Source organism: Mrakia frigida (assembly GCF_051309035.1).
Source record: "Mrakia frigida strain ATCC 22029 unplaced genomic scaffold BDY24scaffold_7, whole genome shotgun sequence".
NCBI lineage: Eukaryota > Fungi > Basidiomycota > Tremellomycetes > Cystofilobasidiales > Mrakiaceae > Mrakia > Mrakia frigida.
The window spans coordinates 516,079-540,269 of NW_027481274.1; the positions used below are offsets into that span (position 1 = coordinate 516,079).

A 24,191-nucleotide genomic window follows, 5' to 3' on the forward strand; every position below is an offset into this window, starting at 1 on the left:
TCGTTGGCGCTCTCAAAATCTCCCGAAGTGTAGAGGAAGTAGCTCACGTTCTATTCTGAGTCTCCAAAAAAACGCCCTCAACACATTCCTGGCGAGAGGGAGGAGAAAGGAGCTCAAAACGAGCGGCTTGCGGGCAAATTTTCGGCGATTCTGAACGGATCAGATCCTCGAAGATACTCGCCCCAGCTCAGATTTTCATCGGTCGTAGCAGCTGAAAAAGGATCTAGACCCTGAGAGCGAACTTACATGATCGCTCAGACCCTTAAAGGGGCTCTCTCAGACTAATCAAACGTCGATCTTCTCCCTTTCCCTCCCTCTTTCTTGCCCTCATGCCTCCTCGATACCAGCCCGTGTACGAACTATGCCAATACCCGCCCGACTATGAGGACGTCGAACCTCCGAGGAAGAAGCCCAGGAAGGTCCTCGAGGAGAAGGTCGCTGTTTGGCAGGACATCAAGAAGGAGTGGAAGGAAGAAGACGATCCGTTGGGTCGTCTGCCTGTAGAGGTGCTGGACTTGTGAGCTTATTTTCTCTGAATCCTCGAGTATGAACATGAGTGAGCTGAGCATATGGTGGTGGTGTTTTTCAGGATTATATCTGTCGATTCGGACCTGGAGGTGAGCTTCTTCTCGAGGGAGGGGACTGGGAGGAGAAAGTGTTGAGCTCGACTCATTCGTGCTGACCTTCGTCTTCGGCTCGATATCCTACTTGCCTACGTCTCTGTGTATCTTTAGCTGCGAGATCACCTTGCCCTCTCAGCTGTGTGCCGATATTTCAGGTCGTGCTATCGAGACGGTGAGCCTCGAATCCTCCTCGCCTCGTCTTCCTCGTTGAGCTCGAAGCTGGTCGCTTCGTCTCTGACCTCCTTCTGTTCTTTCTTTTTTGGGTTTGTTTTCTTGCCTTAGTCGTCTTCCAGGTCAGCTTCTTACCTCAAAATCTTTGGTGAAGAACACTGACCCACCGGCGTCGGACGAGCTAACCACCCGTCGTCTTTTTCTGCTTCTCAGGTTCTCTTCCAAGCAGAATTTCCCACCGTCGTCTGCGCTCTGAATACCTTCGATATCGACACCGATGGAACCCCTCTCCCTGATTACGGCCCCTTTCACAAACCTAGTTCAGGACCCTACAACCGCTCCTTCGATTCAGCTCGACGGATCTTCTCGTCCGGACGTTCCCTCCTCGGCGCTGGGGGTTGGGCTGGCTGGGGACTCACAGGTCCTCAATATGAGGCCAACGAGCTGGAATCGCTCAAAGCCATGGAGGAGATCGATCGAGTCATCAGGCAGGAGGACAGAGCTGCCGCCGTGTCTCTTTTGACGAAGTTCGAGGCTGAACGCCATCTGGGCTCGACAAAGGAGGAAGATGCCGTCGTGATCAAGGCTCATGTCTACAAGAGGGACGATATTCGTCGTTCGACTGAGTTCAATCACGGGTGAGTGACTCTCTGGCACGGATTGAGAGGCCTTCCTCCGACTGACCCTCCTTCCTCTCGACTCTTCTTCTCCTTCAGTCTACCTCCTCACCCAAGGGTCGCCCGTTACCTACAGCTTACGACAGGATCTAAATCCGAAGATAGCGAACTATACGACCCTTGGCCGTCACCGTGGCGAGAGCAGATCTCGGATATTGTGAATTCTCCTCACCTCTCTCACTCGGTGCGTCGCTTCCCTTTTCTTCCTCCGTCCCTTACATCGCTGACCTCGTATCTGCTTTCGGCCACAACAGGAGGCGAAGTCCTATTACAAGGTTTCGGATCGGGAGCTCCTCTCGATCAAGGAAACAGACCTTTCGGTTCGTCTACTCGTTCTTTCGTTCTTTCGACGCGCCTTTCTGACCTCTGTGTCTCTTGCTTTTTCTCTCCCAGTGGAACGACGACGTTAAGCCTGGACGACACTACCTAGAGGCTTCGGTCAAAGCTCTCGCGTATAGGAGTCATGGAGGAGCGGATGGTCACTACGCGTACCTGTGAGTTCTCGTCTCGCTTTTCTCGACGCGTCCCTCTCCTCTCCTCAGCGTTCCTTCTTCGTTCCTTCCGGGGAGTTTGTGTTCGTAGGAGCTTGTGACTGATCTCTTTTGTTCTTCCTCCCTTTTCCTGCAGTCTCAAGCTTCACGAGAGGCAGGAACGAGCGAGGGAGAATCGCCTTAAGAAGGTCGAGGCGAAGGCGAGGTGCGTCCTTCCTTCTTCCTTCTCTTTCTCGTTCAATCTCTTTTCCCAGTCCAAACTGACGCTCAACTTACATCTCCGTCCCGTTCTCTCTCTCTCCTCCCATCCGTCTCTCCAGCGTTCTCGCGACGAACCCTCCCTCCCCTACTCCTGCAGCTTGACCTCGAACGGACAACGACAGCCTTCCTTCGATCCCAACCTATACTTCTTACATGTTTGGAGATCCGATGAGCAGGCCCTTTCGAGATTTTGCGACTCTCTTACCTTTCCTAAGAACGGATTCGACACCCTTGACGCGCTTCCCCCTCTCACTAGACTTCTTTTGACGTCACGTCGCACTCGTTCAAAGGAGGGCTCCATCTCGTTTCCTTCCAACAACCACACCACCATCTCCTTCTGAACCAACCGACTCTTTCGTCATGGACTACATCAAATCCGCCATCTCTGGAACGGGAGAGTCCAACTCCAACTCGTCTATCGGGAATCAGAATGAGCAGCAGCAGCAGCAGCAGAGAGAACAGAGGACGGGAGCAGGAGGCGGAGGAGGAGGTTTCATGGGCAAGATCAACAACGCTCTCGGAGGAGGAGCTTCTGGTGAAGCAAAGGGTGCGTATACCCCCATACCCTCTACTTTCTACCGTCTCTTCGCTTTGTCGTTACGCTCTCGTCGCTCGTTGGGGCCAGCTCAAGCAGGTCGACGCTGACCTTCCTCCTCTCTTCGTCGTCTCGTTCTTCATCCCGAATACAGAGGACTACCTCGACAAGACCGTCGACTATATCCAGGAGCACGTCATGGGAGGAGGAGATCAGTCGAAGTGAGTTCAGTTCAGTTCGGTTCGACGAAGGAACGACGCGTCGGCGTCAACGAAGGAAAGGCCTCTTGCTGACCTCGTCTTCGTTTCCCTACAGTGAAAGTGCAGCTGAACAGGCCAAGGACGAGATGATCTCTGATCAGATCCGAGAAGCGTACAAGTCTGCTACTGGGAAGGAGTTCTTCGTCGCGTGAGTTGAAACCGTTCTCGACGTTGTTGTCGTCCTCAAGCTTTCAGAGCTGATCTTTGCTGTTTCACCTTTTTTGTACTCTCAGAGACAAGTCGTGATTTTGACTACGGAAAGGCTCGCTCTGCATACCTATGCCGATGTCTTCTCATCTGCGACAGTCGTTCGAAGAATCGTCGCTTCGTTCGAACCTCTTTGAAAAAGAGAAGAAAAACTTCAGTCTTGATTCATGCATTCAGCACAACTCTACAGATCTCCCCCTTCCACGACTCTTTCACGAGAAGATTTTCTCCCTCTTCGCCCAGCCAACTTTCGACCGGGCGAGGAGGCTGAAATCGACCTGCTTCCTCTCCCAAACCCCCCAACCACGACTCTCTCGTTTCCTCTCTTCCCTCTTCTTGACCTCCCCTCGTCCCCCTACGACCATGCTATCTTCCTCCCTCTTAGCTTCCTTCCTTCTCGTTCTCCCCCTCTCGGTCGTCGCTCAGAACAGCAGCAGCTCGAGGGTCTCGTCTGGAGCAGGAGGAAACAGCACTGCGACTTCGGTCGCTCCAGTCATCTCTCAGAGCTACTCGGTGAGTTCTTGTTTCAACCCAGGGATGGAGGAAGAGTAGATTGTCCGAAGGATGACTTTGGTGGTTGTGAGGAGCTGGTGTTAGAGGAGGAACAGAGGGAGAGAGAGAGGTGGATCGAGCTCAAGCTGACCTTTCCTTCCTTCCTTTCCCCTCTCCCTTCATCCCCCCGCTTCCCTTCGCCTTCAGCTGTTCGAGACTCTCGTCGTTAATGGAACTGTTAGCTCACAAGTCACCACGTCGGTTCTTGTAAACTATACGGTTGCTGCAAACACTCAAACGGTGAGCTCTTCTCCCTCTCCCTCCCCTTGGCTCCTTCCTCTTCAGCTCGATCCTCCTTCCTGAGCTCAATCTCTGCTCCTCTGCTCTCTTCGGACTGATCTCCTTGCTTTTCCTCACTCCCCAGACCGCTGCTGCAGCCAGTTCAACTTCCACCACGCCTACTACTCTTCCTTTCGCTCCGTCGACGGTCAACGCAGGATCTGCCGAGACACAAACAGCTGCTGCTCCTGGACAGTCAGGCTTCAACTCTGGACCCGACGACGCCTATACAGCAGGAGCTTCGAGGGGAGTGATTGTTGGAGGAGCTACTCTCGCTGTTGCTTTGGTGGCAGGAGGGCTGTCGGTCTTGATGTGAGCTCGACTCGTCGTCCCCCTTCTCTCCTCTCTTTTGGACCTTTCTAGCTAGAGCTCTTCATTTCTTCCTCTCTACGTACCTATTCTTACTAGGACTACTTCGGACCTCTAAGGACGTTCTCTCTTGCTTCTTCATGGACAATCCTTTCCTTTCACTCTTTTCACGACTTCACTTTCCCGACGACCTCCTCTCGCACGGACTCTCTTGCTTTCGCTCTCTCCCTTTTTTCGTCTTCTTTCTTAACGCTTAGCATCTTCTTTCTCTCTCTCGCCGCCCTAGTCTATATCGCATGTCTGCCTCACGATCTGCCTTCTCGAAAGCGCAGGACTCGTCATCTCATCTGCGTCCGAATGGAGAGCGTCTCTTCCTCCGACCTCCCTCCCTCCCTTCCTCAAACGCTCACCACCTCGCTAAACCCATCTTTCTTCCCGCCCTTTTCTCTTCACCATGTCTTTTGCGCCCTGTACGATCTTCCTCCCACCCTTCATCTACAACCAGAGCTGATACTGACGCTCTCTCGCCTCGGATCTCTCCGTCGACTCCTCAGACCAACCTCCTCCCGACCTTCCTCCAGACGATTCACCCACCAAATCCTCCTCCAAACAACCCAAAAGACCATGGTTCAACCGTGATGCGTCGAGCTTCCTCCCTGGAGCTGGCTACCAGTCTGGAGGATCGAACGGAGGTGCGTTTCAACGATGACCTTCCGAAAGAAGGAGGAGGAGAGCTCACGCTTCTTCTTTGCTGACCTTCCCCCTCCTTCTCCCTTTGGCCCTTCCCTTCCGCTTCTCGGTTGATTTTGCATACAGTTGCTCAAAGCTCGTACTCTTCCGTCCCAGCTGGACCCTCTCAGGGCTCATCTTCCAACGGAGTAGGCGGAGGAGCGAATGCAGCTGAGCAGGGAGGGACTGCCAACAGCTGGGAGACGAGGTTCGGTTGGAGAGTGGATTTCGAGGCTGCAGGAGCTTATGTCCTAGGACCTTTGAGTGGTGAGTACCATCTTCCCTCAGAAGCTTTCTACGTCCTCCTATCGCTGGAAGGAGGAGCAGAGAAGGAGGAAGGGAAGCTGAGACTCAAGCTCACCCCGCGGTCATCTCGCCCTCACTTGCCCTCCTTCCTTTCCTTCGTCTTCTCTCCGCCAGCTCTCGTTCTTCTCATCCTCGAGACTACCAACGACTACGTTCGGTTCCATGGTGCGCTCTTCCGCTTCTTTCTTTCCTTCGTCTCTTTGAGGGCTGACCATTCTTTCGATCTCCCTCCTCAGCCTACCAATCCGCACTCCTCACCACCCCCCTCCTCGTCCTTCACTTCTTCATCTCCCTTCTCTTCTGGAGATTCCTCAAGTGGATCTACGTCATCTTTGAGATCGGAGCTGTGGGTTACATGGTGTGAGTCTGTCTCGTCTTCGTTTCCTCTTCGTCCTTCTTCGAGTGCTGACTCGACGCGTTTCCTCGCGCTTTGTACTTGGACGATCTAGCTTCCGAGCTTACACCGATGCGAACAGAGGACTTGAGAGGTTCTACCTGCCGGTGATAGGAGACTACGCAGATCGGTGGGTCGGGGACGAGTAGTTTCGAGTCGGGCTTTGAGGAGTTGACGGGTAGGGGGAGAGGAGTTTGGAGGAGAGGCAGCTAGAACACGGTTTGCTGTTGGAGAGGGTAGCCTAGTGGTACTATGAGGGTTCATGGTTCTGTATCTGAGGGCACAGACGAGAAAGGGAAGTAGGAGGCAAGGAGAAGAGGACGTGGATAAACAGAGGGGAGGAGGAGTGACGGGGAGGGGGAGGAGAGGAGCGGCCATCAAGGCGGATGCTGCTAGTAGAGGTTGAGTGTCTCCTATGTTTCGGTTTTCAGTACTTCCTTCTTCGCTTGAGTCTTGACTTCTACTCGTGCTTTTGTTTCGCTCCGGCTTCGGCCTTCGTTTCGCTTTTGTCCCCTTTCGTTCATACCCTTCTCGCCTTTTCAACCCCATGTCTATCCCATCACATCACGTCTTTTACTTGCTTCGTTCTCTCGAGAGGGCAAAGAACTGGGTTCTCACATTCGATCGAAAGAAACCGTTCGACAGGGGAAGAGGGGAGAGGGAGACGACGCGACGAGCTCCCGTCTCAAACGCTCTTCATTCCTCAACCTCTACCTCTCCCACACCACCCATTCTTCATCTCTTCACCTCAGACCAAGAGGGAAAGTCACATCCCGTCCCATCTCGACAGCTTTCCCTCTTTCTTCCCCCTCCGTCCTCCCCTCGTCGCGTCGTCGCCCTTCTCTCCAAAAACGGCCGTTTTTAGCGCTCCTGATCCGTACACCGCCCCTGATCCTCTTTCATCAAAGGGTGGATCGTATAGGGGTTATTATTCAAGATTTCCATCTAAGAGAATTTCTTGAGACGCGTGTTCGAGTCACGCTTCACTCATTTTTGCCGTTCTGGCGAGCGAAAATCGTCTCTTTTGTTTAGAGAGGCATTCGTGTCGTGCAGGTATCTTTTATGACTGAGAGGGGAAGAATGGTGAGGGGAAAGGGAAAGGGTTGGGGAGGACGGAGAGAGAGGGAGAGGACGCGTCTTCTTGGACGGTTGAGGGGATGAAGGCCTGTCTCCGTGTCTGCTGAGCGAGAGGGGATCCCTAAGTAAGGTTTATAAGCGTGCCAAATCATCGAAAGTAACTGAGCTGCAAGACGAAACGAGTGGGTGAAAAGGGAACGAGACGCGTCCACTGCCAGTCGCCTCCTGAGCCGTTTCTTTCCCTCTCACCTTGTTCTCGAGCGACCCCTGCAGGATAGAGTTCTCCAGAGGTCACGAAAGCGTTGAGATGATATCTATGCACCAATCCCGTCTGAAGCAGAGCATGCCGCGGAGGAAACGATGAGACGGCGCGAGCGTTGAGGAATACTGGCGGTCTTACTCCAACCAGATCAAGTTGTGCGAGAGAGAAGCAAGCAGCAGTCGACGAGTGCGTCGAGTTCGTCAACTCATCGCTCACCTTCACGATTCCACGAACACCTTCGTCTTTCTTTTGAACGAACCCAAACTACTTTGAGCCCTGAATGTAACGAGAGCTGCTTGGAAGATGAATAGTAGCAGTTCAAATCAACCTCACAGAAAGGGAAGGAACTGGCGACCGCTCGACGCGAAGAGAGCGTCCCTCGTTTCGTCGACGCCTCTTTTCCCCACTGAACTCTCCCGACATCACGACTCCTGGCGAGGTTCTCACGAAGAGCAAACGATCTCTCTCTCGAGCCTGAGGGGACGAGGAGAAGGGAGCTGGAGATCAGAAGTTGAAGCTGTAGCCTAAGAGCAACGAGAAAGGAGTGAGGAAGAGAGACGGGGCACGACGGACGTCGCTGATCGACGCGTCGCAACAAAATCGACTTCGTTCGCCTTATCCATGACTTCGGCGGTCAGCTTCTTTCGAGAGTCAAGGAAGGAGAGGGCGCGTGAGAGTGCGAGGCTGGGATGGAAGCATCAGGACGCAGTGAAAAAAAGAGCAGAAGACAAAGGGAGAGGGGAAGCTTCAAAGATCAAAACAAACCTTGTTCCCACCTTTATACACAGGTCAAAGCAGTCGCTCCTTTGCAGGAAAAGGGTAGATCTCCCCTCCAGGTCTCTGAAGATATGCCCATCCAGGCGAGTTCATGCGTAGAAGACTCACACTCTACCCTGGCTTCACTGTCATCAATCGGTCGTGCGGTCTAGTGGTTTTGACTCTTGACTTCGATTCAGTTGATATCAAGCAATCGTCGGTTCGATCCCGGCCATGATCTAAAGGTTCTTCTTTTTGCTGCCACTCCCCCCAGCAAGGTTCTGGCAGGGAGGAGGGAGGAGAAGGGGCGACGTCGTCTTGCCAATCTCTCCCCGCCTTTCCTTTTGGAACCTTCTCTCCTTGGGATCTCTGCCGGAGGTCGGTAAGGTCATCCTTCACGTCGCTGTTTGCTTGAACTTGCAGAACTTCTTTTCGTTTGCTCGTCTTGCCTCCATCCGCTCTTCTTTGACAACCCCTCCCGCCTCGACGCGTCTCGAACTTCGAAGATCGACTCTCCCGTTCCCAGGCGTTCGCTGACTTCCCTCGAGTCGTCTGAAGTACTGAAGCTTTGCGAAGATCGATTTCCCTTACGCCACAGTTCCAACGCAATGTCCGAGAAGAAAAGCTAAGCAGAAAAAAAGAAAATCGACCTTCGGATCTGCCCGTCTCGAATCCTGATTTCCACAGGTCGGCGACCCAATCGCTTCTCTCTTTCCTCCTCAAACCATCATGTCGACTGAACGCTCTCCTCTTCTCGCTCCTACAACAGACGAAGCTCCCTCTCCTCCCGGGGTCGTTCTTCCCAAGACTGAGCTCGGAGAGAAGAATGGGATGAGCACGGCAGACTTCCGGTGGCTCATGAGTTCGTACATATCCTCCTTCCTTCTCTCCCTCCGACTTCCTATCTCTCGAGCTGTTGATGGCTGTACTGATAACATCATTGCTCTCGCGCTTCGATCAACAGCTGGACTATGGACTCTCACCTTCATTGCTTCTCTGGACTCGACCATCGTTGTACGTCTCTCGCTTTTGCTCTTGAAAGAGCAAGGACAGAAAGAAGGAAGTGAACGAAGCTCACCTTTTTCGTTTCTCTCCTCAGGCTACCCTCGTCTCCTCCATAGGTTCCTCCTTCGAAGCTATGCAGCTCTCATCTTGGATAGGAACTTCGTATCTCCTCAGTGTATGCTGCTTCACTCCTCTATAGTACGTCCAGCAAGAAGGAAGGCGGAAAAAGCAAGGGCAGTCAAGGTCGTCCGACTCTCGCTCTGCTGACCTCCTTGCTTCTTTGTTTTCCAGCGGTCGCCTCTGTGGGATCATCGGTCGACGAGGAGCTTCTCTTCTCGCTGGAGGTCTTTTCGGAGCAGGAACTATCTGCTGTGGTTTGGCTCAGTCGATGTACGTTTGCTGGAGAGGACGTTGAGAGAGAGGAGGAGAGGAGGGAGGAGCGTCGAGCTGACCATCATCGCTTCCCTCTTTCGGTCAAATCTCCCAGGAACCAGCTCATCGCAGCTCGAGCGTTTGCTGGTATGGGAGGAGGAGGAATGGCTGTCGTCGGAAGTGTCATTGTTTCGGATATCATTCCTTTGAAACAGAGAGGGCTCTACCAAGGATGTGAGCTTCCTCCCTCTCTTCCTCTGCTCCCTCCCCCTCCCTTGCGTTTGCGAGACCAGAACTGACGCTTCTTCCCATGTTCTTCCTTCAATGCAGTCACCAATCTTCTCTTCGGACTGGGAGCTGGAGTTGGAGGTCCTCTCGGAGGTTGGCTGGCTGACACCGTAGGATGGTGGGTTCGCGTCCATCGATTTCGGATCCTTCGAGTCGAGAGCTCATTGTTTCTGCGTCTTCTCATTCAGGCGAGTGGCCTTCCTCATGCAATCACCTCTTCTCATCGGTTCCCTCTTCATCTTGTGGCTCAAGATCCGAGAGCCTGCGTCCTTCACCTCCGAGACGTTCTCTCACCGCCAAAAGCTCGCTCGAATCGATTACCTCGGATCTCTCACGCTCGTTGGATCCATCGGATGCCTCCTCTTGGGAATGAGCTTGAAGACCACTCAGAATGCTGCTTGGGGAGAGCTTAGGGTGTGGGGGTTGCTCGTTGCGAGGTGAGTCGGACGCGTCTCGTTTCCCTCGAGGGAACTCGAGACCTGACCCGTTGTATTCCGTCTTTCCATCTACAGCGGTGCGTTCACAGTTCTCTTCGTTATTGTAGAGATCTTCGTGGCCGTCGAGCCTGTCCTTCCGTTCTCGATGCTCAAGCAGGTTCGTCGTTCATCTTTCCGTCTCTCCGACCGAAGCAGATCCTGATCTTTCACCTCTTTCCTTCTCTACAGCGAACGCCTGCCTTCGTCGCTCTCGTGAGACGTGTTTCTTCTTCTCTCATCGAATGCAGGACGAGTACTGACACCGCTCCCCTTATTTTAGTCAAACTTCATCCTTTCGTTCATTTCCTTCTCGATGGTACGCCTCTCTCCTTCCCTCTTCTCCCTTCTCTTCACTCAAGCTCTTCCCTAATCGCTAACTAAACTTCCACTCCGATCTCAGCTCTACAATGTTCCCCTCTTCTTTACGGCTGTTCGACTCTCGACCGCCGGGTCAGCTGGAGCCCATCTCATTCCAAACTCAATCTGTATCGCCTCGGGGTCGCTCTTCGCTGGATGGTACATGAGACACACCGGTCGATACTGGAAGCTCCAAACGATCGGCGCTCTACTGGTCATCTTCGCAAACGTCTGTCTCTCGACGTGGTAAGTTTCAATCTCGTCGTTCTTCTTCGTCCCGAAGCACTGAACTAACCGACGATCCCTCCTTTCTCTAACAGGTCCAAGACCTCTCCAGAATGGGTCCTCTACCTCTCGATGGCACCCTCGGTAAGTCTTCAACGTAACCCGACGGTTCGTCTTCCCTGGCTGACTCTTCGATGCGTCTCTTCTCATCCAGGGTTTCGGATTCGCCGTCACTCTCACCACGAGTCTCATCGCTCTCATCTCCGCCGTCGATCGAGAGCACATTGCCGTCGCTACCGGAGGTGAGTTTTTTTTCCCCAACAACTTCTCGTCTCGTCCGTCAACTCGACTGCTAACTCGCCTCAACTCCTCGTTCCCGTTTCATTCCCAGTCTCCTACCTCTTCCGAACCGCCGGTCAAGTCCTTGGAGTTTCCCTCTCCAGTACTCTCACCCAATCCATCCTGGAGAAGAACCTCAAAGCTCGAATCGTCGGGCACAAGGCTGATAAGGTGCGTCCTCCCTTTCCTTCGACTTCGCTTTTCGTCGGCGCTGACTTGTTCTCTCCTTCCTCTTTCGACTTTCGAACAGATCATCAAAAACATCCTCGACTCGACAGCCTACATACACACCCTCCCTCCCGATCTCCAGGAGAAGGCTACCGACTCGTGGGCGTTGGCGCTTCGAACGGTTTTCTTCATTCAGATCGTTCGTCCCCTCGTCTCCTGTCGTCCTTCGTCCACCCTCCCCCCTAAAGCTGACTTCGGCCCCTTTCTTGGTCGATGCAGATCGGAGCTTTCTTCATGTTCCTCTCGATGCTGCCCATCCAGGAGCACCATCTTCCCGAGACGGTCGACGCGAAACCCGTCGCTTCTTCGACGGACGAGGAGGAGGGCAGTGCTTGAGCGAGGTCTCTTAACTGTTTTGTTTGAAGTAGCCCAGTGTCGGAGATGGGGTGCGGTAGTGCTAGATTAGTCATAGATTTGGGTGGGTTTTCTCGGTTTCGTACTATCTCTTTGATCTCGAGGAAGAAGACGTGAAACGTTGTGCGTCGAAGAGAACGAGAGCGAGAGAGCGTAAACACATTATATCAAAACAAGCTCGGGCTGCAAAGACGACGAGAGCAAAGTCGGCGGCTTGTGGGAGATCTGCGAAACGACGAGAAGAGAACAGACGAGAGTCAGCGTCCGCGTCCGCGTCCGCGTATCGTCTTCCTCTCTCCCTCCTTCCTCCCCCTCTCCCTCTCCCCGAAACCACAACCTCAAACTCACCCGAACCCAAAACCCACACACCTACACCCCCTCAGCAGGCAGGCAAATACAACTCCAAATGAGCTCCCACAACCCTCTGAACCTCCAGAGCGGTGATGATCTTGGTGCTGATTTGGTTCCTCTGTCCCGAAACGGAAAGCAAAACGAAAGAAGGTCAGCGACACAAAGAAGTCACCGAGACTCTTGCTTCTCTCCAGCCCGACTTTTTTAAAAAAAACAAAGAGACGAGCGAAGGGAAAGGCGAGGAGGAGGAAAAAAAGGAAAGGACGAGCTGGACGCCCCCCCAAAAAAACTCACCAGCGCGAACCCCGACCCTCGCACGACCCAGTTCCACAACTCCTTGAACTCGGGATCGTCCTTCGTGATCTCCCTTTCGAGCAAAGCTTGGATGGCGGCGGTTTTGATGTGCTGTTTGTTTTCGAGCCCGCGCCCCCCCCCCAAAAAGGAGTCAGTTTCGACGCGTCGTTCTTTGCCGTCGACCCACCCAACGAGAAAAGAGACGAGCGAACACTCACAGCTTTGTTATGCGTTTCCTGAGAAGTAGCCTTCTTCCTTCCTCCACCAGCTCCTCCACTCGCCGTCACGACGGCAGCAGCAGCAGCAGCACTCCCACCGTCCTTCTCCTTGCCCTTCCCGTTCCCAACCTTCTCCTCCCCGCCAGCACCCACACCCACACCCAACCCCAGCTCCTCAACCTCAACATCCACCTCCTCCTTCACACTCCCACCCAATTCCCCGACCGAAGAAACCCTCTTCTTCCCTCCCTCCGACGGACCCGCCGACGCAGATTTCGACTCCGACCTCCTCGATCCAAACACGTCCCTCTCCTCCTCCTCTTCCCCTCTTCCCTTCTCAGGCTCTTCCAACTCTCTCGTCCCACTCCCACTTCTCCTGGAACTCGAACCCGATCCAACCGCCATCCCTCCCGTCGTCTTCTCCATCGGGTTGGGTTTCGTCCTCTTGCTCTTTTCCTTCTCCTTTTCCTTCTCCTTTTCCCCACCGCCTACGCTCTTCCTCTTCTCCCTCTCCCTCCCAAACGACCTACTCTTCCCCGAAACAGCGAACGGCGGTCTCCTAGGCGCAGGATCGTCCGGCCGAGGAGGGACCTTGCCTCCTGGCAGAGGGGTGGGAGGGGAGGGGTTGTAGCGACCCAGGTGGAGGGTCATGGGCTGAGGTTGAAGGGTGTTGGAGGAGGAAGAGGGTGAAGAGAGGGCGTAGATGATGAGGTTGGAGGATTCTAAGGGAGGGACGAGGGTGGTTAGGGTTAGTTGGGGTTGAGAAAAGAGAACGATTAGAGGGTTTCTTTCGAGAGGGATCGGAAAGGAAAGAAAAGAAACGTACCAACGGACTCGTCTCCTAGACCGATGAGGATCCCGTGGGTTGTGCGGCCTGAGGCGTCGAGAGGGGAGGGGTTGGAAGAGGAAGAGGGCGAAAGGAGGAGGAGGAGTTGGCGACGAAGGAAGTTGAGGACGAGGGGGCAGCGGGGATCGGTGTACCTGTGAGGGACAGAGAACAAGAGGAACGAATAGATATCAGTTCAGGTTGACGAAGGGACAAGCGAAGAAACAGCGAAGGAGGAGGAGATCTCGACGCGACGCGTCTGAAAGAAAGAACTCACAGTCTCACTCCTCCTTCCCCCTCCACGGTCCCTTCAACCTTCTCCCCAGCTTCCTTCTCCACCTCTGCCACTCCGATCCTAACGAGCCCTCGATAGCGAATGGACGGTCTTCCCTTGAGGGATTCGAGAGCGAGGGAGAGGAGGAGATCGGTTTCAGAGGTGAGTGGGAAAGGCGAAGGGGACGGGATGGTTGTTGAGAAGAACTGAGAGGAGGCTGATGGACGAGATACCAGCGCGCGAAGTTATGAGTCTGAGGTTCGTAGAGAAAGGTTTTTTTAAGAAGGAGGAAAGAGACGAACCTTTGGGCGTGTTGTTCCCTGCTCCTCCTCCCTCGGTTGGATGTGAGCTTGAACTCGGAGACTGATGAGCTGGATTCGAAGCTGATTCGATCCCTGAGGAGAAGAGGACGGCTCGTTTGGGTTTAGGTTTGATGAGAGTTGCTGGGTCGAGTTGAGTGGAAGGTGAAGAGAGGGAGGAGGGCTGAGGAGGAGGAGGAGGAGGAGCTGAAGAAGGAGGGAGGAAGGAGTGCGTCGTGGGAGTCGTGGAGGTTGATCCTCGAGGTGGAAAGATAGGAGAAGCTGCTGTAGCTGCTGCGGAAGAAGACGCTCCTAGCTTGGCTGTGGATGAAGAAGGAGTTGCTGAAGGGAAGGAGAGGTGCGAGATGAAGGCGATTCCTGGAGGAGGAGGGAAGGAGAGAGGATCGAAGGTCAACATGGACGTCTCCCTTCCTCGCTCTCCTTTCCCTCTTTCCCACTCCCCTTTTCACGCCTCGACGTCACTCCCATAGCAGCTCCGCAGTCCTCTCTCTATCCTCTATCGAACTCACCATCCAAAACGACGCCTTCCCCAAACTCGAACGCGCCTCTCCAGAGCAACCTGACTCCTCCTCCTCCTCCCTTCCTTCGCGAAGAGCTCAACGCGCCTCCTCCTGTTCCTCCACCTGAAGCGAGAGCTCGAGCGGGAGTAGTAGTTTGAGAGAGCATGCCCAGCGGAGTGGCCTGTTGTCGGTGAATTTGTGTTTTTCGATGCTGGTCGTTGAGAGGGGAGAAAAATGAGCTCCCGGCGAGGCTTTCCTTGAGATTGAGTCCGAAATCGTAACGCGAGCTCAACGAAGAAGCTCCTTCCCTTCTTTTCTCCTTCAACCCACGACTTTCGACGAGGAGGTCAACTGAAAAAAAAGATGAAGAGGATCTTGATCCCTCTTCTCCCTCTCAGGACGACGACAGGCTACTCTCGCGTCTCTTCCAGCAGCAGCAGCAGTCCCTCCCGTCGGTCTGCTTCTCCCTCCAACCAAGGAGCTCACCCTTCTCGCTTCTCCTCCTCCTTCCTCGAAACGCTCCTCCCCCTCCCCCGCCGTCGTCAACTGCTCCTCTCCTTCTTCACCTTCCTCTTCCTCTCCATCCTCCTCTTCATCCTCCACGGTTTCCACTCCCGCGTCACCGAACACGCCTGGGCTCAACAGGACCGACTCGGAAAGTGCGAGTTCGTTTCGCCCGTGGAAGCGTACTGGGAGACGATCCATCGAGTTCGGAAGCAAAACGGACTCTCAGCTGAGAGCGTGGGTGGGAACGGAGGAAGTGGGAAAGCTGGGATGAGGTTCGAGAGGAGCGGGGAGGTTGAGTTTGAGGTCAGGGGAGAAGGAGGAGGAGGAGGGGAGGAGCATCCGATCCCTTGGTTGCTCAGGCAGGCAGAGAGGAAGTGGCAGGCTTTGGTCGGCAGGGAGAGTACGAGTTTGGAGTGAGTACGGGATAGCTTGTAGAGATATGCGACGAAGAGCTGATAATACTCTTGGTGTTTTAACAGGGAAGCGGTAGCGGAGTACGAAGCGAGATGGAATCGACGTCCTCCGAGTGAGCTCAAAAACGACCATCTCCCTTTTCTCGTTTTGATTGAGAGCTGACTCGATATTCTATGGTTTTTGTAGAGGGATTCGATCACTGGTACGTCTCTCTGAAGCAGCTCCTACTCCAACCTCCTCTCGTTCGAGCTAACCTCCTTTCCCTGCCTCAATCTCCTCCAGGTTCGCCTTCACTAGAAAGCACAAAGTCCTGTACGATCCATCTCTCTCTCCTCTCTCCTCTCTCACCCACCTCTTCGTTCCTCTTCTCTCCTCTAACTCTTCCCAACCCAATTGACCTTCTTTTTCCCAGCCTCCCATCAACCTACCACCCGCTCCTCCAATCCACCCTCACCCCTTACCACGCCCTCCCGCCCACCGAACTCGTTCGTCGCGCCAAGATCGTCGAGGACTACCAGGAGACGTTCGTGCTGGATATTCAGGCGAAGGTGAAAGGTGGGACGGGCAAGGGAGCAAAGGGGAACGTTACGTTGGAGGTGAGTGCGCGCGAAGAGGGAGGAGAGGAAGAGGAAGCGTGACTCACCGGCTTTTCTTCTTCTTCTTCTTCTCTAAATACTTCTAACTTTTTGAATCGCACCCCCTTCGGAAACGAGTTCAGTTGAAACCAGGCTGGGAAGACAAATGGCCAGGGACGAAATCGAGAGCGGTGGATCAGGTTCGTTTTCGTTTCGTCTCTTCCTCCTCTTCCTCTTCCTCCCTTCTTCCCCCTCCCCTCTCTTCCCCCCCTTCCCTCTCTTCTCACCATCCCTCCTCTGCCCCCCTTTTTTTTCCATCGCTTTCCATCCCAGGTCAAGCTCATCAAACCTTTCCTCTCCCATCTCCCCGACCTACGGTTCGTTCCCTTCTCCGCCTCTCCCTCTCCCTCGTCTCAATCTCAAAAACCCACAAAACTCGAACTGATCATCGTTTTGGGGACGCGAAAAAAAAAACAGAGTGACCTTCTCCCTGCACGACGGACCTTCGATCTTCCCTCTCAAGGAGAGGATGACCGAGCTGAAGGGGTTGGCGGAGAGAGGGGAGGGTGAGTGCGCAAAAATGGAACGAGAACGAACGCGTCGAGTTTGAGTTTGAGGGCTGACTTCGTTCCCTCTCGGCTTCGTGCTCTGGTTGGATGGTGGAATAGTCGACGAGAAGGCTAGCGAGGAGAGGGACGTGAACGAGGTGGATTGGGAGGCGGTTTGTGGGAAGGGTGGGGAGAAGAGTGAGTCCGACGCGTCGGGGTTCTGGGATGAGAGGAGAGGAAGAGAGAGAAGAGACGCTGACTTGTTCTGGCATTGGGTTTGGATTGTGGATACAGCGAGTCGACAGACTTCCAAGTCGTTCATTTTCGATCGGGTGAGAGCGGAGGATGTTTGTTTGTGAGTCTACCCTTCGGTTTCGCCCTTTCGCTCGAATCGTTACCGCGTCTCGTCTCGTTCTTCGAGATAGACAGACAGCAGAGGGGAAGAAGAGTTTTTGATCTGACACCTATTTCTGTTTTTGTCAGGAACCCTGCCATCCTGAGCTTGCAAGGCATCTACCTCGAGCCTCACACTCGAGACTCGCATCCGAGACCTCACTCGATGCTGCTGCCGATGCTGTCGTTCGCTAAGACTACTGCTAAGTGAGCTCATCAGCCAGCTCCCGTTTTTTTTTTGAAGGGAAGGAGAAGGATTGAAGGAGGGAAAGAGGGTCGAGGAACGAAGGACGAACGACCCAAACTGACTCGACGCGCTTTTCGTTTCTCGACTTCCTTCTTTTCAGCGGCGACATCCTCGCAGCTCCGCTCGATCAGTTCGCTCATGGACGAGGGAAGGATCCCGTGTGGGCCAAGAAGTCCGACGAAAGGATGGTTTGGGTGAGTCCCGTCTCTCTTTCCCTTCCCTTCCCTTCCCGCTCTCCCTCCTCCCCTCCTCCCACTCCTGACCTCCTCTCCTCTCCTCTTCTTCCACCCCACTCCCAACTCGTTTTCCTTCATCCAGCGAGGCGCAACCACAGGAATCTACCACAACTCTCTCCACCCTTGGCGGTCCTCCCATCGCTCCCGTCTCGCCCTCCTCACCAACTCTCACTCCCACCTCAACACCTCCTCCTCTTCCTCCTCTTCTCCACCCATCGACGTCGACGTCGTCGTCATCTCCCCGCACATCGATCCCGTCTCAGGCCGAACGACCATGAAACGGAACGTCGTCTCGTCCTCCGGAGGAACGAAGGGAGGAGAGAAGAAGGACAGGGAGAGTTGGAATCGATGGTTCTTCGATGTGAAGTTCACGGGACGGGCGATCCAGTGCGAAGGTGGGGAAGGGGATGTGTTTGGGAAGGGTGCGGGAGGGACTTGTAGGGAGATGATGTGAGTTGGAGGAACGTTTTTTTTTGCGAGCGAGAGGGAGAGCGGGAGGGAGAGAGAGAGAAGTGCTGACGGTTCGGGTGGGGTTGTTGCTTTTTTGGGTTTGGTTGATTTCGGCGAGACAGGGAGGAACTGCCGTTCGCGAAACATCAGGGAGCGGACGAGATGAACAAGTACAAGTATTTGGTGGATGTGGATGGGAATTCGTGAGTAGATACGAGTTGAGGTCTCCCGACGTTTTGATCGACTGTTGGACGTTCGTCTTCGGTGCTGATGCCTTTCTTTCCTTTTGGTACTCGATGATTCCAGATGGAGTGCTCGATTCAGGAGGTTCGTCGTTCAACTCGACTTCGCGTCTCGCTCGAGTCTCCGCTGTCGTTCGACTGACTGACCTCTCCTCTTCAACGCGTTCTTTCGTTCAGATTGCTCTCCACCAACTCCCTAGTCCTCAAAGCTACAACCTACCCCGAATGGTATTCCGACGCTCTGATACCTTGGTTCGTTTGCGCCACCCAAACCTTCGTTCCTCTCTCTTCCGTCTCGACGCGTCGTCTCGAACTGACCATCTCCCTCTCCCCTCTTCCGTCTGGGTTCCTTGACGCGCAGGTTCCACTACGTCCCTCTCAAAGTCGATTACTCGGACATGTTCGACACGCTCGCTTTCTTCCGAGGAACTCCTGAGCAGCCTGGAGGGTTCGACGAGGTGGCCAAGGCGTTGGCGAGGAACGGACAGTGTTTCGTGAGGAGACTTTGGTGAGTGGACTCGTCGCTGTCTGCTTTTTGAAAGCCTCGAGATGGGTCAGATCTGACTCAGTCCCTGTTCTGTGTTGGTTTGGGCAAACGCAGGAGGAAAGAGGACCTTCAGGTGAGGACCCGATTCGTCTCATTCGTTCGTTTCTTCTCCTCTCGCTTCGTCTGACCATCGCTTCTCTCTCTTCGTCGGCTACGTTATCATCCGCAGGCCTACATGTTTCTCGTCTACCTCGAACTCGCTCGACTTCTCTCCTTGGATCGAGCTTCGATGGTGAGTCGCTCGACTTCCCGCTTCCCTCCCCTTCGCTTCGCTTCGACGCGTCCTGATCTTTCTCTTTCTCGTGTTTTCAGGACCTCGCTCCCTTCTGATTAACCCGGCACTTGGGCTTCACACGACATCACCAGAAGATCTTTCCTTCGCCCCCGACTATCTAACTCTTCCTCGCTTTAATCGCCCTTCCTTCTCTCTCCCTCCCTCTCATATCCATACCCTTCATATAGTCTTCTGCCTCCATCTCAACTTCAAACGTAGTGTCCCACCTACCTCCTATACCTCTACCAGACGATCTCGATTTGGCTGTGATACACCATGCATCTTATCCTTCTTCGAGAGTTTCTTTGCAATCCCGTCTCTCAGCTCGTCGCTGGATCCTGAGGATCTGCCGCTGCGGTTCGAGACTCTGAAGTATCCTTCGCTCAAGTTCGCACCGAGAAGGCTGCTGGGGTTCATTTGGGTAAGCCTTCGTTCTTGATGCCCGTTTCATTTCGACGCGTCGACGTCGTCGTTTTCTTCTTCTCGACCTGACCATCTTTGCCTTGAAGCCACATCCTCTTTAGAAGTGCAGTGTGGACGTTGGGTGCCTCATTTTTTCTGTGCAAGGTCAAGGTGAGGGTTTCTCTCTTTCCGTTTTTGAGTTTCAGGACGCGTCGATCAAGTTCGTCGACCTCCTCCACGCCGTCAAGCCTGAACCCGACAAGGAGATGTCTCAAGCGCAGTCAGCTCATGACAACTTCTGGGATTTTACTGGATTGAGAACGTAGGTTTTCCTATTCCCACTTCGAAGAGACGCGTCGCACTGACTCGCTTTCGTGCGTCTCCTTTCCTTTCCTTTTTCCTGCTCCTTCCCGTTCTCTCTCCTTTTCGCCTCAGCGAGTCGACTCACATGCTTATGTGGCACACTTCCGATCAGGAATCCCTAGATCTCTTAGAATGATGCAGGTTTCGTCCCTTGTCCTCCCTCTCGGCGCACTTCAACGCGTCCGCTGACTTTCTCCCTTCCGTGTTCCCTCCCAGGTCAACATCTTCGTTCTCGTCAACACTGAGGTAGTTCGATTTTTCGTCACGTTCCACTGGGATCCCAAACCATACGCTCTTTGCGACGAAGGCAGGCTCGTCTCTGACTCTCGCACGCCGCTGAATCGCCCCCCCCCTACGAGCCTCGGAACTTTTTTTTCTGAGCCTCATCTGCTCGGATCTTTCCCGTCGTATTCTTCTCGCAATTTTGCTCCACTTTTAGAGAGAACGGGTAGTAACTCCGGCGGGAAGGAAAGGAAGCGGATCGACTCGAAAATGTCGACCTTCCGCTCGCTCGCTTCTTTCCATCCAACCTCATTGGCCCTCTCACCCCTTCTTCCACCAAAACCAAAACTTCCTCTTCTCTCTCAACTATGGGACAAGCTACCTCTTCGATACCCTCTACCCTCCCACCTTCCACCTTCCTCCCGATCTCCACTCCTTCGCCTATCCCAGGCCATCCTTCCACCTCCTCCTCCTCCTCCGCTCTCCCTCCTCCAGAATGCCCGATGCACCAACCCTCTCCTCCTCCACCTACCCTCCAACCTCCCGCCGAATGCCCCATGCACAACGGAGGCGCTCCTCCTGCTCCCAAGAAGGATGCCGGTCTCGCTGCCTGCCCTATAGACCACTCCGGCGTCAACCCTCTCAACCAAATGCCTCACCTCCCTCAAACTCCTCTCTCCCCTCATCAACTCCAACTCCTCCAAACCGAACGTGAAACGTCTACCATTCCTCGAACGCTCTCCTCCACCGACGACACTACCATTCCTTCCTCCTCCACCAAATGGGTCTACCCTTCAGCTCAGCAGTTTTACAACGCTCTCGTCAGGAAAGGATGGGAGACCCCCGAGGAGGACGTCGACAGCATGGTCTTCATCCACAACCACTTGAACGAGGTCGCTTGGAGGGAAGTGTTGGCTTGGGAGGCGAAGAGAGGTCCCGGGATGGAGGAGGAGTGTGAGTTGGCGAGGTTCAAGGGCAAACCTGGACAGTTGAGTCCGAAGGCGAGGTTCCACCTGGCTTTGGGTTACCTTTTCCCGAATACCTACAAGTGAGTTCATCCTCCCTCTCTCGCTGCTAGCTTATCGGATGCAGAAGAAGAAGAAGGACTTTCTATATCTTGTTCGAGAGCGATCAAGCTGACCCTTTCGTCTCTCCTTCCCTCTCTTCTCTCTCCTCCCTTCGACCTTCCTCCTCCTCCCTTTACTCAGCTCCGATCCTCCCTTTGATCGTCACGACTGGGTCGTTCGTCGTCCCTCTACCAAATCGGAACATCGTTACGTGATCGACTACTACTCGGCTCCTCCCGATGCTGATGGATCGCCAAACTTCAACCTCGACGTTCGACCTGCGTTGGACGACTTCGAGAGTGTGCAGCAGAGGTTGAAGGTGTTCTTGGAGGAGTGGTCGACGCCGAAGGAGAAGCAGTAGCTGTGGGATCGGGGTCAGGATAGTAAGGCGCTGTTGGGATTGGCTGGGAGAGGGAGAGGAGACGAGGGAAGGAGGAAGAGGTTGAGCTCCGGTTGGGAGCTTAGGACTCGCTGTTCGCGTAGATCGCAGAGATATTATGTCACAACTCTTACACAGGACAGCAGCTAGCAGACTCAAGTTCCACCTTCTCTTACCACTTTGGCTCTGAAAACCTATCTTGGAGCTTGGAAGAGCTCGCAGGACCAACGAAGGAGGGACGCGTCGCAAACGGAGACTTCGAGCTGTATCTGTCGCCCTCGGACGTTCCGGCGAGAGAAACGAACCTGCTCAGCCTCGAGATATATCGTATGATGAGAGTTCAAGAAGGAAGAGAAGCGAGTTGGTGTCAATTTTTCGGCTTCCGATGACGCTCGACCCTCTCTCGTTCAGCTTCGATTTCAGGCGTCGACGAGCTCGTCCCACTTCTCTTTTGTTCGTTGCTTCCCAACTCCCTCGACCCTTCCAAAGAGATCCTCTCTCCTCTTTTCCTCTTCTCTTCAACCACTACAGTCGCCCTCCCACGATGTCGACCGTTCAGAAGAAGGCTCCGTTGAACCCTGTCACTCCATCGCATGCTCTCGAGGTGAGCTCCCGTTTCTCCTTCAGCCCCGTCCCCTTCCTCGTCTTTCCTTCCCTGGAGTTGTCGTCGTCGAACGAGAACGAGAGCTTCTTTCGACGCTTGGTGACCTCGAGGGCCACCAGAGACTCTCAAAGATGTATGACCTCCAATGATACGCCTTTCAAGCTCATCCTTCCACTCAAATCAGCAACTCCTTCTTCCCTGCGAGAGTCGTTCCCTTCCTTCCTTGCTCATCGATCCTGACTCCCTCTGCTTCCCTTCCTTCTACCTCCTCCAGTTCGGTGGACACCTCTGCACTCCCATCCTCACCCTCCTCACTCCCATCACCATCTACGGACTCTACTTCTCTTGCTCCTCGCCTTCAGGATGCCCTGCTCCCTTCGCTCAGTGGATCCCAAACTTCCTGGAGCTCGACTGGCTCAGGGGATTCCTCGACCCTACCGCCTTCCTCATCTACTTCGGATGGTACGCTTTCACAGTAGCAGCTTGGAAGTTCCTTCCTGGAGATCTCGTTGAAGGAACTGAGCTTCGAGCTGGAGGAAGGAAGACTTACAAGATCAACGGTCCGTTTCCTCGTTCCTCCCTCCGATCTTTCTTTTCCTGTCCCTCGTTAGACTTCGAGCTGATTTCTGATTCGTCTCTATAGCCTTCTCCACCCTCCTTCTTGCCCTCGGACTCACCACTGGTCGAATCATCCACGCCGGAGCCGAGTCCTTCACCTTCCTCTACGACCACTACCTCGGACTCATCACTGCTTCCCTCGTCATGTCCGTCGGTCAGGCTCTCTGGGTTCAGGCCAACAGTTACAAGGGAGATCAGGAGAAGAAGCTTCTCGCTGTTGGTGGAAACTCGGGTTTCTTCTGGTACGATGTGAGTCGTCTGTTTCGTTTCGTTCCAGCTCTCGACTGGGAGAGATTGAAGCTCACTCAAACAACCCTTCTTCCTCCCATTCCTTGCCTCGCTGTCGCTTCTGCTAGTTCTGGATGGGTCGAGAGCTTAACCCTTCGATCGGAGACTTTGACATCAAGACCTTCAACGAGCTTCGACCAGGACTCATCCTCTGGATGCTCCTCGACATCTCGTGCGCTTGCGAGCAGTGGTGTCGACTCGGAGGACGAATCACTCCTTCCATGGCTATGGTCGTCTTCTTCCACTCCTTCTACGTCGTCGATGCTGTTTTCAACGAGGTGAGTCTTCTGTCTCTCTTCTTCTCTCCCCTCTCCCAACCTCTCACGCGTCCGAACCTGACCTCGCTCGCTCTCTTGCTTTGTTCGTTCGTTTCCTCGTTCTTCTAGTCCGCCATCTTCACCCAGATGGACATCACCACCGACGGCTTCGGATTCATGCTCTCCCTCGGAGATCTCGCTTGGGTCCCCTTCACCTACTCCCTTCAAGCTCGATACCTCGCTTTCCACCCGACCGAACTCTCCCCCGCCGCCATCGCTGGGATCGTCGGACTCCAAACCGTCGGATACTACATCTTCCGAACCTCGAACGGAGAGAAGAACGATTTCAGGCTGGGGCACAACCCCAAGAGTGAGTACTCTTTCGGTTCGAGGTCGAGCAGAACGAGTTTCAGACGCGTCTCTTTCCTTCTCGTCTTCGTTCTCCTGCAGACCTCACCTCGATGCAGACCGAGCGAGGAACCAAGCTCTTGACCTCTGGATGGTGGGGACGATCTCGTCATCCTAATTACCTCGGTGACTGGCTCATGGCGTGAGTCCAGGCGCTCTCTTCTCTCCTTCGCCTCGTCGAGAACGAGCGCTGACGTTTCGTTTTGTTCGTCGATCCTTTAGCTGGGCATGGTGCCTTCCCGCTGGATTCGACACTCCCATCCCTTACTTCTACGTCGTCTACTTCGGAATCCTCCTCGTTCACAGGCAGACGAGGGACGACGAGCAGTGCAAGCTCAAGTACGGGAAGGATTGGGACAAGGTGCGTCGTCTCGTCTCGTCTCGTCTTCTCTCTCCCTTTTCTTTTTCAACGAGCTTAGAAGCTGATCAATGCTCTCTGTTTCTTCTTCTTTTCCAGTACTGCAAGCTCGTTCCTTACAAGATCATCCCTTACATCGTACGTTCTGCCTCTCGTCTCTCTTCCCTCTTCCCCTCTACTCGCTTTCGGATCTCCCACCTCGTCCCCATCGACGCTGACAACCTCTCACTCTTCCTCGTCTCTTCATCAGTACTAAACAAAGTCGACGAAATGGGATCGGTCTGGCTGGGTTCTTCTCGTGGCGACGAAGGGTTGCAGTTGAGCTCGGACGGCGACGCGTCTTGATTTTTTCGTTTTCTTTCTTGTTCTCATCTCAATGGCCTCGGTCTGTTAGTTACCTATGCATGCATGCAATCCGTTTTGTCGAGACAAATCGAGAGCGGAAGCAAGAAGGGCAAGATCATCGAATGGTCGTA

General features: G+C 54.1%; 9 protein-coding genes and 2 non-coding genes across 11 annotated transcripts; 10 read left to right on the forward strand and 1 right to left on the reverse strand.

Annotated features, from left to right (window-relative positions):
- The first annotated feature begins 290 nt into the window (after positions 1-290).
- On the forward strand, positions 291-2,472 carry BDY24DRAFT_381943 (uncharacterized protein). Its single transcript, XM_076639434.1, has 10 exons — positions 291-517; positions 590-617; positions 735-795; positions 819-829; positions 1,008-1,432; positions 1,511-1,655; positions 1,726-1,791; positions 1,865-1,965; positions 2,099-2,167; positions 2,283-2,472. Exons 1-10 carry the CDS (start codon positions 330-332, stop codon positions 2,323-2,325), a joined length of 1,137 nt encoding a protein of 378 aa, XP_076498870.1. The 5' UTR covers positions 291-329; the 3' UTR covers positions 2,326-2,472.
- On the forward strand, positions 2,455-3,305 carry BDY24DRAFT_267539 (uncharacterized protein). Its single transcript, XM_076636890.1, has 4 exons — positions 2,455-2,770; positions 2,913-2,979; positions 3,074-3,166; positions 3,252-3,305. The coding sequence occupies exons 1-4, from the start codon at positions 2,584-2,586 to the stop codon at positions 3,262-3,264; spliced, it is 360 nt and encodes a 119-aa protein (XP_076498871.1). The 5' UTR covers positions 2,455-2,583; the 3' UTR covers positions 3,265-3,305.
- Positions 3,306-3,526: 221 nt separating this feature from the next.
- Positions 3,527-4,682, forward strand: BDY24DRAFT_381946 (uncharacterized protein). The gene is made up of 3 exons (XM_076639435.1): positions 3,527-3,738; positions 3,925-4,017; positions 4,142-4,682. The coding sequence occupies exons 1-3, from the start codon at positions 3,589-3,591 to the stop codon at positions 4,370-4,372; spliced, it is 474 nt and encodes a 157-aa protein (XP_076498872.1). The 5' UTR covers positions 3,527-3,588; the 3' UTR covers positions 4,373-4,682.
- A 90-nt stretch (positions 4,683-4,772) lies between these two features.
- On the forward strand, positions 4,773-6,181 carry BDY24DRAFT_381948 (DUF4870 domain-containing protein). Its single transcript, XM_076639436.1, has 6 exons — positions 4,773-4,835; positions 4,920-5,057; positions 5,182-5,361; positions 5,515-5,565; positions 5,637-5,760; positions 5,850-6,181. The coding sequence occupies exons 1-6, from the start codon at positions 4,820-4,822 to the stop codon at positions 5,941-5,943; spliced, it is 603 nt and encodes a 200-aa protein (XP_076498873.1). The 5' UTR covers positions 4,773-4,819; the 3' UTR covers positions 5,944-6,181.
- A 520-nt stretch (positions 6,182-6,701) lies between these two features.
- Positions 6,702-6,784, forward strand: BDY24DRAFT_t26. Its single transcript has one exon. It is a non-coding gene; the product is annotated as a tRNA-Gly (tRNA).
- Positions 6,785-8,047: 1,263 nt separating this feature from the next.
- Positions 8,048-8,130, forward strand: BDY24DRAFT_t27. Its single transcript has one exon. It is a non-coding gene; the product is annotated as a tRNA-Arg (tRNA).
- A 488-nt stretch (positions 8,131-8,618) lies between these two features.
- Positions 8,619-11,515, forward strand: BDY24DRAFT_406280 (MFS general substrate transporter; the record flags this gene model as incomplete). The annotated part of the gene is made up of 15 exons (XM_076642696.1): positions 8,619-8,751; positions 8,854-8,903; positions 8,989-9,092; positions 9,186-9,284; positions 9,382-9,500; positions 9,597-9,672; positions 9,743-9,991; positions 10,067-10,148; positions 10,311-10,346; positions 10,431-10,633; positions 10,708-10,756; positions 10,827-10,914; positions 11,004-11,122; positions 11,202-11,318; positions 11,399-11,515. 15 exons carry the CDS (start codon positions 8,619-8,621, stop codon positions 11,513-11,515), a joined length of 1,641 nt encoding a protein of 546 aa, XP_076498874.1.
- A 154-nt stretch (positions 11,516-11,669) lies between these two features.
- BDY24DRAFT_267690 (uncharacterized protein) lies at positions 11,670-14,621 on the reverse strand. The gene is made up of 7 exons (XM_076636891.1): positions 13,799-14,621; positions 13,500-13,713; positions 13,223-13,377; positions 12,397-13,118; positions 12,179-12,289; positions 11,882-12,002; positions 11,670-11,758 (listed from the first exon to the last, which is right to left on the reverse strand). Exons 1-6 carry the CDS (start codon positions 14,211-14,213, stop codon positions 11,913-11,915), a joined length of 1,707 nt encoding a protein of 568 aa, XP_076498875.1. The 5' UTR covers positions 14,214-14,621; the 3' UTR covers positions 11,670-11,758; positions 11,882-11,912.
- Positions 14,622-14,634: 13 nt separating this feature from the next.
- Positions 14,635-19,041, forward strand: BDY24DRAFT_381959 (glycosyl transferase family 90-domain-containing protein). The gene is made up of 20 exons (XM_076639437.1): positions 14,635-15,236; positions 15,303-15,349; positions 15,424-15,439; positions 15,520-15,549; positions 15,650-15,833; positions 15,956-16,012; positions 16,146-16,189; positions 16,290-16,378; positions 16,481-16,558; positions 16,655-16,715; positions 16,844-16,960; positions 17,101-17,194; positions 17,319-17,686; positions 17,809-17,889; positions 17,993-18,013; positions 18,106-18,180; positions 18,290-18,436; positions 18,530-18,548; positions 18,645-18,707; positions 18,788-19,041. Exons 1-20 carry the CDS (start codon positions 14,680-14,682, stop codon positions 18,803-18,805), a joined length of 2,166 nt encoding a protein of 721 aa, XP_076498876.1. The 5' UTR covers positions 14,635-14,679; the 3' UTR covers positions 18,806-19,041.
- A 1,178-nt stretch (positions 19,042-20,219) lies between these two features.
- Positions 20,220-21,424, forward strand: CYC3 (holocytochrome c synthase CYC3). Its single transcript, XM_076639438.1, has 2 exons — positions 20,220-20,784; positions 20,945-21,424. The coding sequence occupies exons 1-2, from the start codon at positions 20,240-20,242 to the stop codon at positions 21,162-21,164; spliced, it is 765 nt and encodes a 254-aa protein (XP_076498877.1). The 5' UTR covers positions 20,220-20,239; the 3' UTR covers positions 21,165-21,424.
- Positions 21,425-21,641: 217 nt separating this feature from the next.
- Positions 21,642-24,148, forward strand: ERG24 (delta(14)-sterol reductase). Its single transcript, XM_076639439.1, has 9 exons — positions 21,642-21,786; positions 22,061-22,346; positions 22,430-22,653; positions 22,761-22,970; positions 23,079-23,319; positions 23,400-23,499; positions 23,580-23,718; positions 23,815-23,853; positions 23,966-24,148. The coding sequence occupies exons 1-9, from the start codon at positions 21,727-21,729 to the stop codon at positions 23,969-23,971; spliced, it is 1,305 nt and encodes a 434-aa protein (XP_076498878.1). The 5' UTR covers positions 21,642-21,726; the 3' UTR covers positions 23,972-24,148.
- Positions 24,149-24,191: the final 43 nt, after the last annotated feature.